The sequence below is a fragment of the Ovis aries genome, chromosome 6, assembly GCF_016772045.2.
Source record: "Ovis aries strain OAR_USU_Benz2616 breed Rambouillet chromosome 6, ARS-UI_Ramb_v3.0, whole genome shotgun sequence".
Taxonomy (NCBI): Eukaryota; Metazoa; Chordata; class Mammalia; order Artiodactyla; family Bovidae; genus Ovis; species Ovis aries.
Genome location: NC_056059.1, coordinates 92588074 through 92601467, shown reverse-complemented (window position 1 = coordinate 92601467; position 13394 = coordinate 92588074). Strand labels below are relative to the sequence as shown.

Here is a 13394-nt window from a genome sequence, read left to right as displayed (position 1 = left end):
CCCTGCTATTAAATTCTGGGAGGGAACCCAGTTTTTGTTGATTTTAAGATAATGAATATGTCTCCCTTTCCTAACAAGCAGTGGAACACCCACTGGGTTTGCCAAAAAGCTGCATTTGGGTTTTACCGTTAAGATGTTAGGAACAAATCCAAATGAACCTGTTGGCCAAGCCAATAGTATAGAAACACTACCAAGAAACATGACCCAAAATGTGTTCCAAAGACCACTAATTTCAAGAAATCTTCAAAAGAAGGGATCCCAGGCTGAAAGAACAAAAGGAAGGTGCAACGTGTGACCTTGACCTCTCTTTGGAGAGCCCCAGAGTGCAGGGGCTCCCAAGACCTACAGCACGTCAGCACTGTCTGGGCAGGTTTTACTGGACTTTTCTAGACTCCACTCCTGGAGATGCTGGCTCAGGATGTCCGACAAAGGCAAAGCAATCTCTTTACTTCTTAAATGTTTCCAGGTGACTGGACAGTAACTAGTATGCCAACCAAGGCTTGTCTTAAGTGCTCTGAAAAGGCCTTTAGTTTAAAAACAAAACAAAAACCTGTTTAAACTGATTAATTTAGAGCTCCCCAAATCTGATTAATCATGGAAAGTTTTGTTAAGTGACCCACAGAGAGAATCTCGTTTGGGTAACACTACTTGGAATTCTGAGAACTCTCAGAATGACTCTGCCTTCGCCAGTCCCAGACACAGCCTAGCCTAGCCTCCCGTTTTGGGAAATCCATTTTCAAATTGAGTCATGACCCAGTTGAGGGTCTTAATCTATCTGTTAAAAATAAAAAGTTGAGAGCCTAGGACAGAAAAAAAAAAAAAAAATGCAGTGCAAACACGAACAGCAGATATTGTTTCATGCAATGTATATACTAGATCATGATGTAGAACGTATTTCATAGGGAAGTTTGCAGCCCCGAGTTGGAAAGTGCATATCCCAGAGAAAGGATAGAGTGATACTGCTGCAGCCAGATGATCTGAACACCGGCTGCTGATGAGGTGGCTGCATCCGGGGACAGGAAGTGGCTCTAGAGCTCTGACACTGGAGATGACAAGCAACATGCTGGAAAGGGAAACCCCACTCCAAGGAGTCCAGTGCAGTAAATTTCTTAGATATGCATTCACAGATGACACTCCCCAGGCACCTGCAGAAATCCATGTGTGAACGAGAGACTGGACACCCTCCCCAATGCCTCCAGCCAGTGAACCCCCCTAGAAGGAACTGGCCCTATAGTATCCACTCAGACACCTAAGGGGATGACACCTTTTGCAATTTTTAGCTCTTCCAACTTCATTTGTAATTGTACTTACTAATACCCTCTTCCAAGGGAGAAGTGAACAATATTTTCAAGAGGCTTTAAGCCAGCTTGAAACACAGGCTTTTCTCTTCTCATTTTCTCTCAACAGCTCTGGGTAGCACACGGCTCTGCCCATGGAGGTCAAGGCAAAGGAGAACAAGGACACTCTAGCCCATCCTTCGCTCAGGTAAGTCACGCAGAACGGCTCTCTCCCTGTCACGTCTCGTGGACCACCAGGGGAGGGCAGGCTGGAGTCCCACACGTCACCCGGGTTAGCGGAGGAATTTACACATGAAAATGCGTCATCCTTACAACCACACAGTGAAGTGGGTATTATTATCACCACACATGTCATGGACGGAGAAACTCAGACACAGAGGAGCTTAGTAATCTGTGCAGGTCACACGATGAAGAAATGATAGAGCTGGGACGTGCACCTCGGCCACCTAGCTCAGGTGGGAGCTCACCTCCCATGGCCGGAGAAGCAAGGCTTTGGTGCTCCTAAAAACAAAGAAGTCTCAGGGGACTGCAAGCTGTGTGACCTCAAGAGAAGGGCAGTAAAGGAGCACTGTATATGACCTGACAGGCAGAGCGAAGGAGAAGGTGGTGTTTGGAGGCGTGCAAGGAGTGCTGGGAAGGGGGCAGCGGCGTCCCAGGAGACAAGCGGCAGAGACAAGACCCATCCCCTCTTCTGTGCGACATCCGGCCCCCGCTTCTTCCCCAAATGCCAGCCAGAAAGGGGCCCGGGTATGGGGGGCCTGAGTCCTAGGAAGGCACGGGTGCTCTGGCTGGAGTGAAGCCGTGAGCTTCAGGTGTAAAAGATGCACACCAGAACAAGCAGGAAGGGACTTTCCGGGTGGTCTCCAAACTCCCAATGCAGGGGGCCTGGTTCGATCCCTGGTCAGGGAACTAGATCCCATAAGCTGCAACTAAGAGCTGGTGCAGCCAAAATAAACATTTAAAAAACAGAAAAAGCAGGCTGACACCTGGAGATATGTATGCATAGTGACAGAGAGAAAGAGTCTGCCACAAGGCAAAAGAGACAATACTCTGAATGCGGGCAGGTTGAAGGACAATACCGGGCACAGACTTGGCTTCTGTGCCTGGGACTCACTTCCAAGGCTCAAATGTGGCCTGTCCCTGAGCTCGCCTGGCTCCTGGTTTGGTGTAATACTCAGGGGAGCCGCCACTCATGAGCCTCGGCTTTACAGACCTGTATTTTATGAACACATGGTATAAACACATGTGGCGCCCAGAGGGGAGGATGGCCTTCACTGTACACCTGAGAAGGAATCCTCTACTTTGAGAACATAAAAGCCTGGAGTCCTTCGCTGATACTCCTCCAACCTCACCCTAAATGCACAGGGAAAAAATGTCTTCTATGAGCATCCAGCGGAGAAGGCAATGGCACCCCACTCCAGTACTCTTGCCTGGAAAATCCTATGAACGAAGGAGCCTGGTAGGCTGCAGTCCATGGGGTCGCTAAGAATCGGATATGACTTAGCGACTTCCCTTTCACTTTTCACTTTCATGCACTGGAGAAGGAAATGGCAACCCACTCCAGTGTTCTTGCCTGGAGAATCCCAGAGACGGGGGAGCCTGGTGGGCTGCCGTCTACGGGGTCGCACAGAGTCAGACACGACTGAAGTGACTTAGCAGTAGCATGAGCATCCAGGCATGATGATTTCGATGGTGAAATTCCAGGAAATCCCTCAAATTATCTGTGCCTTTTGCTTTTCCTTAACTGTGTCATCGTTCACGCAGTGAACCCTCAGGGTCAGGCCCACAGGAAGTGAGTGCCCAGAAGGTTGGAAACTCCTCCAGGAGAGAGGCTGGGCTCTTTGTAAAGTGGTGGTTTGCAAGGAGAGGAAAACCAAGTTCATTTCATCTTACAACCTGCCAAGACTTGTGATCAGAGTTGACTTTTACATCCCAAGGATCTTGCCTGCACCAAGAGGGCCACCTGAGGTTGAGTGAATGGGTCTCTAAGAGGAGAAACTGCTTCCAGGGTTTCCAGGAACTGAGGTGGTAGGAAGTATTTATTTTTAGAAGGTCTACTTCTATTTCTTATTTTCTTACACAGGAAAAAGAGTAAAGGCTCTGATGATGCAGATATATTGGGTTGGCCAAAAAGTTCATTGCCGTTTCCATACCATCTTACATAAAAACCCAAATGTTTTGGCCAACCCAATATTCTATATTTCCTGCTTTTTCTGTCCTCAAAAAGGAACCCTAAGGCCAGTAGAAATGGATCCAAATGAGGAAGGGGAGATGTGTGAATAAAGCACGTTCTCTTCAAGTCTCAAGGACCTCCACCGCCAGACTGGGAGGCCGAAGCAGTGGGCTGGACCCCGCTCTGCCAGGAACAGCCTGCTGGACCCACCCAGCAATGCTTCTTGTGGCAGGCACTACCCTGGCCTTGCAGGAGAAACTGTCGTTCAAATGCATAGATGGGGCAGCAGCAGGAAATCCTCACCATCCAGGGGCCTGCATTACAGCCTTCAAATTCCAGAGTTGAAAAGAGCACAGCTGTGCTGAATGCTGGGGATGTAAACTGCCTCTAACAGACTTCAGAAATAGTCACACGCAGTCTAACTTCTGCAGGCAGCTCACTAGCTCCAGGTGATGATCTAGAGGTCTAGGGGCTGCCAAATTAGAGCCTGAAGGGGAAATCTCGCCCCTCCTGTTTTTCTAACTATAGTTTTATTGGAACACAGCTGAGAAATGGAATATTTCCTGCCCTATCAGAAAACACGGACGTCACAGTCATCAGCGATTACAGCCCTTCAAGGTGAGCTGGTGAGCCCTGAGGGAACTCAGGAAGGAGAATACCTGGGGTCTAGCAGCCATCAAACTGCAGCCACCCCCCACTGTGAGCCCCAAGGGAGCTCCTGATGTGAAAAACACAGGATACTGGCCTGGGACAGCCAAAATGCAAATGAGCGGGATGACTTCAGTTAGTCCAGACTCTTGCATCTTCCCGTACATAGAGAAGCACTAAATTCCTTCACTTGGGTTATCTGGTTTTCTTTAATCAACAACGATCAGTTCAGACTAGCTGCCCTTTGTGGCAAAACTATATAACCTGATGGGTCCTCCCCTCGTCTCCTCAGAGCAGTTCTCTCAGGGTTACTTGAGATGCTGTCTTCTGGGCTTGAAGTCTTAAAAAGTCCCACCAAACATTAAAGCAGAACCCTCCACTTTTAGGATGTGAATATCTTTTTTACAGCCATGCAGCCACACTTGTTCTTTTAGGGTTTCTGGCTGCTTTCATCCTCTAAGGGTGGAACTGAATGACTGGGACAGAGACTGCATGGTTCATAGAACCCACCGCATTTATTTCCTCGGGGGTACATTCTGGAAAAAGTACTCCTACTAGATCTTACTATCCCCGGATCCAGCCCAGTTCCTCATTTTACAGATAAAGAACCTGAGGCCCAGACAAGTCAAGAAGTCCAGTGGGAGCAGGACCAAGACCGGAACCCAGACTGATGCCCCCTCACCCTTCAACGCTGTCTGGGTTTGAATGAGGGTGGAGGCACATGGGTCCCATTGTTCTGCCGTCCCTTCTGTTCCATGTCTATGGGGATTGGGGGTGGGGGAGGGAAGAGGAGAGAAAACCTCTATGAAAAAATAAAGATGGCCTCTGCCACTACCAACTACCATTTTCCTCCAGCTTAATAAGCAAAGTAGGCTTGACTGTGTTGAGGCTATTTTGGGGTCAAGTTTCTATCAGCTGAACCTGTATACACAAAAAGGGATCCTCTATGCTGCCTCGGAAAGCACATTCCCGTGGTTGAAGACAGTCAGTTTCACAAGCCCCCAGGGCAGGACTAAATGGTGCAAACCCGGCTAAAAGTGAATGTCTCGGTTAGAAGCCCTTTGTCTGGGGTCTCTACTCATTCTCAGGATACACAGGAGCACTGTACCAGGAAACCAGCCCAGATCTCACAAAACTATCTCTAAAGCAATTCCAAGAAAATAACCTCCTCCCATCCTAAAGGCAGCTCAGATCCCAAGGACAGTCTGCCCACACTGCACGCAGGCTGCCTCGGGCACATTTTAGGAGGTAAATGTGTGGCCAGCCGGCTCCTAGACATCCAAGTGTAAGTTACAGGTCAGCCACAAAAGCAAAGGAAAACAGTCTTTTCCAAGGAACTGTAGCCCCCAACTGGTACACCTCGTATCACCTCAACTCAAATCCCCATTAAGAAACTACAAGAGGGCCTTCCTTGGTGGTCCAGTGGCTGAGAGTCCGCCTGCCAGTGCAGGGGACACAGGTTCAATCCCTGGTCTGGGACGATCCCACACATCTCAGGGCAACAGGTCCTGAACCTGTTCAGGCAACTACTGAACCGGAGCGCCCCAACTGCTGAAGCCGGTGCACCTAGAGCCCGTGCTCCAAAATGAGAGAAGCCACCGAAATCAGAAGCCCGTGAACTGCAACTCGAGGGCAGACCTCGCTCAACGCAACTAGAGAAAGCCGGTGCGCAGGAACAAGCAACGCAACTAGAGAAAGCCGGTGTGCGGGAACAAAGACCCAGCACGGTCATAAGTAAATACCTATTTAAAAAGGAAAGAAACTGTATGAGTTTCGTATGGAAAAGTGATTCTCTCTTGTACCAGGAGGTGGCAATTCTAGCCCAGCAGCCCACCCTCCTCTGCCTGGCTGACCCTTCCCCACCACTGGGTTCTGACTGGGCCTGGCCTTTGTTGGGCCACTAACTCTCTGGCACACCAAGCCTGGGATGCAGAAGCCCATGGGGTTGCAAAGAGGCAGACACGACTTAGCAACTGAACAACAACAAAACTCTACACTGGTCTCCACACTCTCCCCTTCACATCTTTCCTCTTCATCTCCATCCATTAATGGTGTGGGGAAATATACATGACAGGGGTTCTGTAAGCTATTCCCTTTCCTACCCACTCCTGTTCTTAGAACTGTATGGATTCACTGAAATCCAGTAAAAGCACTTCCAAAATAAGACTGCGGCAAGGTTCAACCTTAAATCTGTCTGGCAAAAATGAACAGGGCCAACTGTAATGAGCAGCAACACCTTTATAAACACCTGAATCAGGTCCTATGCTTCTGTGAGTATAACAGGGTTCAAAACTCACGCCATCACTTCCAACTTGGGCAGGTTGTGGTGACTTTGCTTCCTCGACTGTAAAATGAGGAGGCAGTAATGACATCAGGAACATTAGTTACTCGGGGTGATGCAGAAAAAGTGGTACTGCAATGCCTGGCAATACGTGCTATTAATCTGCCCTCGCCTGAGCCCTCCCCCTTGGATATCTCAGTCCAGTGAGTGTTTCTGTGGTGCACCAGCACATCCCGGAGACTGCTGCCTGGGGGAGCTGACTGCTGGGTGCCCGCATACCTGAAGGGCTTGCTGTCAGGGTCCGTGTCCTTGAAGCCCATCTCCTCGAGCTTACAGCGCCGATACAGTTCATAGTGGCGGGTGTGAGTCTGTTCTCGTAAATCTTCCATGTTCACACGGATCAGCATCTCTCGGAGTTTCACAAAGTCACAGTGGTTTTCATTCTCCACTGTGAGAGATGGGGAAGAAGGCAGGGAGGGTTCTCAGCAGCCATGTCATTAAGATCTGAAGTGATGCTTCTAAGATGTTGTTATCATGGATACTGAATCCTCTAAGGTCTCAAGGTCACCTAAGGATCCTCTACTGGATCCTCCTTCCACCCCTAACATAGACAGGATTTCTGACATTGGTGATGACTGATGACGAGGGTGACTGCTGAGTGCATACTGACTGCTGAGTGCAAGGCACCCTGGAGGAGCTCTGCAAATACTGTCTCGACTCTGTAACAATTCTGCCAAGCAGGCTATGTGACTCCTGCCACCCAGAGGCAGAGCATGGTTCTGATGAGCAGGCTGACCTCCCAGACAGATGGAGCAGAGTCTACATCCAGACCTTGTCACATCTGGCGATTTCTACCCCTCCGTGCTGTCGGGTAATCACGATGGTGTGATCACTCACCTAGAGCCAGACATCCCGGAATGTGAAGTCAAGTGGGCCTTAGAAAGCATCACTATGAACAAAGCTAGTAGAGGTGATGGAATTCCAGTGGAGCTCTTTCAAATCCTGAAAGACGATGCTATGAAAGTGCTGCACTCAATATGCCAGCACATTTGGAAAACTCAGCAGTGGCCACAGGACTGGAAAAGGTCACTTTTCATTCCAATCCCAAAGAAAGGCAATGCCAAAGAATGCTCAAACTACCGCACAATTGCACTCATCTCACATGCTAGTAAAGTAATGCTCAAAATTCTCCAAGCCAGGCTTCAGCAATACGTGAACTGTGAACTTCCAGATGTTCAAGCTGGTTTTGGAAAAGGCAGAGGAACCAGAGATCAAATTGCCAGCATCCAATGGATCATGGAAAAAGCAAGAGAGTTCCAGAAAAACATCTATTTCTGCTTTATTGACTATGCCAAAGCCTTTGACTGTGTGGATCACAATAAACTGTGGAGAATTCTGAAAGAGATGGGAATACAGACCACCTGACCTGCCTCTTGAGAAATCTGTATGCAGGTCAGGAAGCAACAGTTAGAACTGGACATGGAACAACAGACTGGTTCCAAAGAGGAAAAGGAGTATGTCAAGGCTGTATATTGTCACCCTGCTTATTTAACTGCTATGCAGAGTACATCATGAGAAACGCTGGGCTGGAAGAAGCACAAGCTGGAATCAAGATTGCCAGGAGAAATAACAATCACCTCAGATATGCAGATGATACCACCCTTATGGCAGAAAGTGAAGAGGAACTAAAAAGCCTCTTGATGAAAGTGAAAGAGGAAAATGAAAAAGTTGGCTTAAAGCTCAACATTCAGAAGATGAAGATCATGAAATCTAGTCCCATCACTTCATGGCAAATAGATGGGGAAACAGTGGAAACAGTGTCAGACTATATTTTTCTGGGCTCCACAATCACTGCAGATGGTGACTGCAGCCATGAAATTAAAAGACGCTTACTCCTTGGAAGAAAAGTTATGACCAACTTAGGTAGCATATTCAAAAGCACAGGCATTACTTTGCCAACAAAGGTCCGTCTAGTCAACGCTTTGGTTTTTCCAGTAGTCATGTATAGATGTGAGAGTTGGACTGTGAAGAAAGCTGAGCGCCGAAGAATTGATGCTTTTGAACTGTGGTGTTGGAGAAGACTCTTGAGAGGCCCTTGGACTGCAAGGAGATCCAACCAGTCCATTCTAAAGGAGATCAGTCCTGGGTGTTCTTTGGAAGGAATGATGCTAAAGCTGAAACTCTAGTACTTTGGCCACCTCATGCAAAGAGTTAAGTCATTGGAAAAAGACTCTGATGCTGGGAGGGATTGGGGGCAGGAGGAAAAGGGGACGGAGGATAAGATGGCTGGATGGCATCACCGACTCAATGGACGTGAGTTTGAGTGAACTCCGGGAGTTAGTGATGGACAGGGAGGCCTGGCGTGCTACAATTCATGGGGTCGTGAAGAGTTGGACATGACTGAGCGACTGAACTGAACTGATGCTGTCGGGACCTGAACAAGGCAGCTTTTATGTACCACCTTCTTTAATTTTACCAACAACTGGTTGCTGATGTTGTTCAGTCACTAAGTTGTGTCCGACTCTTTGCAACCCCATGGACTATAGTACACCAGGCTCTCCTGTCCTTCACCATCTCCTGGATTTTGCTCAGATTCACGTCAACTGAGTCAGTGATGCCATCTGACCATCTCATCCTGTGCCATCCCCTTCTCCTTTCGCATCAACAATATGAAGAACATCTTCTTACTGCAGAGAATTTAGGAAGATTCATAAACACTAGAATTTTCCTATACATCTCAAAGGCACTGTGCTTTCTCAGGTCTCATAGATTTGCTGCCTTTATTCAGAACAAGAGGACTGATATATCTTAAACTGATGAAGGAACTTTCTGCAGCCACCCTACTTAATCCATAGCATTGGATAACCTCCTTCACAACACCCAAAGGCAGGCAACAGAATCAGAGACCTTGCCCAACAAAGTGACACAGGAAAAAACGTCTTCAGGTTAGAGACTGTGGTCATGTCCCCCGAGTGCCAATTACAGGTCACTTATTCTCACAATTCTCAGATGCTGACTGAGAAAATATTTCATTAGAAGACAATTTTTCAGGAGACAATGGAGAAACAAGTATCTTCTTGTTTGCAAGAAACTCTTTGCAACGTTCTGATACTTGGCTGATGAAACTGGTTCTAACTCCCAGGGAAGAACTCTCTTTGCTCAGGAATTTATAGTAGATTCCCCACACCACCCAGCATTCCTGAGGGGCTGCCTCACGGGCACAAAGGCTCTGCAGAAACTTCTCTCTGTTGTGGACCAGCCTCCCCATTTCTTTCCTTCCTCCACGACTGCCAGCGGCCCCCTTCCATCCGCCCATGTTGAGTTCCCACATGGTCACCCTGGGGGTGACAGCTGAGGAGCGCCTTCGCTGTGATGCCCACGTACATACCCTGCACCACACCCCAAGGGTACTGCCTAGCCTTCGCCATCTTGTTGCCGATCTTCACCTCTTCGGTGCTGCCGACCACGGCAAAAGGGAGGTGGACCTGCCAGCAACAGAGCACACAGAATGGTTACCCTCCCCAAGCGGCAAAGATGGGCCCCCGCTGCCTCCACACGCCCCCTCCTCCCACAGGCGTCTCCTTGGGGTGAGAGGAAAGGCGGAATGAGGGCAGACAAGGGAGGGGGCTCGACAGCCCAGTGGGGGTCGGTGTCATGGATCCGAGCCCCCTGCAACCAGCTACCGAGGCTCTGACGTGGGCTAGACGCCAGGGGAGCCTGGAGTCTTTGCAATTATATGTATGGCAAGTGAGGGACCTCCAGTGTCTGACAGTAGCCACTGATCTATGCTCATCTATGTGATTAAGAGCACTTGACGTGAGGCTGGTTAAGAAGAAATTTTTAATTTTATTTACTTTTAACTCAATTACACTTAAAAGGAAGCAGTGTGAAACAGTTTTCCCTTAATTACAACTTTATGGTTTTGATAGGACTGCACTTCACTTGGCGTCAAATTCAAATCTCAAAAAAAAAGAAGGGGAAGAAACAGTTATGTCAATGTGGACGTAAACATGAAGGAAAATTATCTTTTTGGTACTTATTTCATACTGAAACACTTTGAAGTATGAGAGGAGTAAGTTAGGTAGGTGTCCAAGTTGGGATGTATGTAACTGTAAAATGTACATTGGGGAATTTCCTGGTGGTCCAGTGGTTAGGACTCTGAGCTTTCATTGCCATGGCCTGGGTTCAATCCCTGGTCAGGAAACTAAGGTCCTGCAAGACTTGCAGTACAGGCAAAAAAAGAAGAAAAAAAAGAAACACACACAGAGAAATGATATTTTTGACAAATTAGGTTAAATAAGTTCTTAAATTTATCTTTTTACTTTTTAAAAATGTGGCTACTGGAAAATTTTAAATTCCTTGTGTGGCTTATATTTTATTCCTATTGAAGAGCATTGCTTTTGACAGGTGATCACTGCACAAAATTCGACTGAAAAAATTACTGGCTCAGGCCTTGCACCCAGACTCACCTTGAGCAGAGCTGCTATAGAAGATACCGGGCTGTGCCATGCTCTGTGCTGCACTGGTTTATTTGGTAACTATGGCTACATTCTGGGGAGAAAACAGTGATTCCATATTTTTCCTATTGGCAGGTAAGAATAACATTGAAATGGCTGCTCTGGGATTTATTGCTGATAAATAATAAATCAGTAATTATTTACTGATTTACTGCTCCCTGATGCAGGGTCCTTCTGCTACAGATAAACTGAGAAAGATGATGCTTTTAAAGTCTAATCCTCTCCCACAGAGAGCTTAGCAGAACCCTTGGCCCAGGCTGCCCAAGTGCTATTCTGTTTGGTGCTCATGGTACTTGTATTTTCCAGTTGATTTCTCACTGTGGATGAAGGGAAGAAAGCACATCTTCTTCCCCAGCATCTGGAACTGCAGAATGTTCCCTAGAGCTGGGGCGGCAGGACCCTTGCAGCGCACACTATGATGTCACGACCTAGGAAACCACCTGCTCCGTGGGTGCTGATGGACAGAAGCTGCCACTGTCCCCTAGGATAACCTTCTTTCACACGCTCTCATGGCCGTTTCCCAGGAAACATCTCTCTTGGGTTTCTTCCAAGGACTCCAGACCCTTTACTATCCTAACCACAGCAGCACGACAGCCAGAGGGGCTCACACAACTCAGGGTGAGCAGACCCGGGCGGCGCAGAGCTGGACTGCCTCTGCAGGAATGAGATCCTTCAGTGTTAAAGGCAATGCTTTCCCAGAGAAGGAAAACCTCCTATTCCCTTCCGAAGTCCTGATCATGGTGGGGATGACCAGAGGGAAACGTTCCTCCCTAAATGATAACAGCCCTGTCTAGAAAAGTCCATATGCTGAACAGAAGGAAGAAGAAACAGTTCTGAGGGATTACTCTCGTCTCCTAATTATGATGGCAAACAGCACAAATCTGGTTGAAATTTCGGGTAGGTTGAAATCTCAGTGTTACTATTCACTAGATGGCTTTCACCAAATCATTTAATTCTCTAGCTAAGCTTCAGTATGACTTTCTTTATATAAAATGCCCAGAATAGGCAAGTCTACAGAAAGAGGAATGTACAGACTGGTAGTTGCCAATGTCTGTATAAGCGTATGTGCTATGTCACTTCAGTCTTGTCCCATTCTTTGCAACACTATGGACTGCAGCCCACCAGGCTCCTCTGTCCAGGGGATCCTCCAGGCAAGAATACTGGAGTGGGTTGCCATGCCCTCCTCTAGGGGATCTTCCCGACCCAGGGATCGAACCCGAGCCTCTTATGTCTCCTGCACTGGCAGACAGGTTCTTTACCACTAGCGCCCCCTGAGCAGCGCCCACCGATGGCTGGGATGGTTAGAAGGCTGACATCTAAAAGGTACACGGTTTCTTTCTGGGGTGATAGAAATGTTCTAAAATTGATTGTGGCGATGGTCACACAACTCTGTGAATATTAAAAACCACTGCATCATCATCACGGGATGGTCCTTACATGAGGACTTACACTCATCGTTGCGTTAATCTCTGCCACCGTTTCCTCATCTGTAGGGAACTGATAGATCTGGACTCCATTGCTGACTAGCTCACTCATGATCTTACTCTTGAATTTGTGTAGTTCATTCTTGGCAATGGTGTCCGCTTTTGCAATTATTGGGATGATGTTCACCTGTAAACCAAACACAGCCACTTTTATTTAATTCCAACAGAAGAAAAACAGACAAATGAATAAAATACAGAAAACACAGAAATGGAAATTGTATAACTTCACTTAGAAAATAGAGATGATATTAAAAATTTCACTTTCTACCTAGATGCAAAATTCAGAAGATATTCGATAATCTTTTAATTCCATCTCTGAACACTTTACTTCCTCCCATCTGGCACTGAAAGCAAGCATCCTTGTAATTTCCTCTTCTGTGCCACCTCATTCTTCCTTACGGTGTAAAAGGAAATGTTACTCTATGACAAAGAACGATAACAAAGAAGCCTATTCTTTGAGTAACCAGCCACTCCTCTGTGACTCCTCCCAGCTACTTTAGGAGCTTGATTTTTGTATGTTTCTAACAGTCTAATACCAAGGTTTTCGGTAGTTAGAATAGTGGAACATTCAGCTCTATGAGGATAGCGTCCTTTCTTTCTTCTGATGACCTGAAAACTGCTAGGAGCAGGGAACCTAAGTATTAACCAAAACAAAAATGGTTTCACCTACTTTTAAATTTTGCAAAATCACATCAACTAATTATCTTGAGAACCAGCTTCTATCAGATTACTTTGTGCCAGAATGAGATCTAGTGCTAAAGACAAAACTCGCTTTCAGAGCATCGGATACAGAGAGCTCAGGATTTGACAGCAACGGCAGAAAGCCCAGGACAAGGCCTGAGGACCCTCCAGCTCAAGCCCTAAAGCCCAGGGTGGGCCACTCTTCCCCAGCTTGCCCTGGTGCTATCCACAAGGCACATTTTTTGAAATTCACTTTTAAAGAATAACTTCCTTCCACTCGCTGCTTGGTACAAACGTTTCACTAAGATGCTA

At 47.2% G+C, this 13394-nt stretch overlaps 1 protein-coding gene and 1 long non-coding RNA gene across 5 annotated transcripts in view; one reads left to right on the top strand and one right to left on the bottom strand.

Moving 5' to 3' along the window:
* The window catches only part of SEPTIN11 (septin 11), a 106000-nt gene that overhangs the window by 19240 nt on the left and 73366 nt on the right, over window positions 1-13394 (bottom strand). For all 4 annotated transcript variants that reach the window (XM_027971118.3, XM_027971119.3, XM_027971120.3 and 1 more), the window contains exons 5-7: window positions 12367-12528; window positions 9789-9885; window positions 6680-6848 (exon numbers count right to left, since the gene is read on the bottom strand). In XM_027971118.3, the coding sequence (XP_027826919.1) occupies window positions 6680-6848; window positions 9789-9885; window positions 12367-12528 (428 nt within the window). The remainder of the gene's footprint in view (window positions 1-6679; window positions 6849-9788; window positions 9886-12366; window positions 12529-13394) is intronic.
* LOC132659972 (uncharacterized) lies at window positions 1358-4952 on the top strand. The gene is made up of 3 exons (XR_009601094.1): window positions 1358-1485; window positions 4016-4089; window positions 4720-4952. It is a non-coding gene; the product is annotated as an uncharacterized LOC132659972 (long non-coding RNA).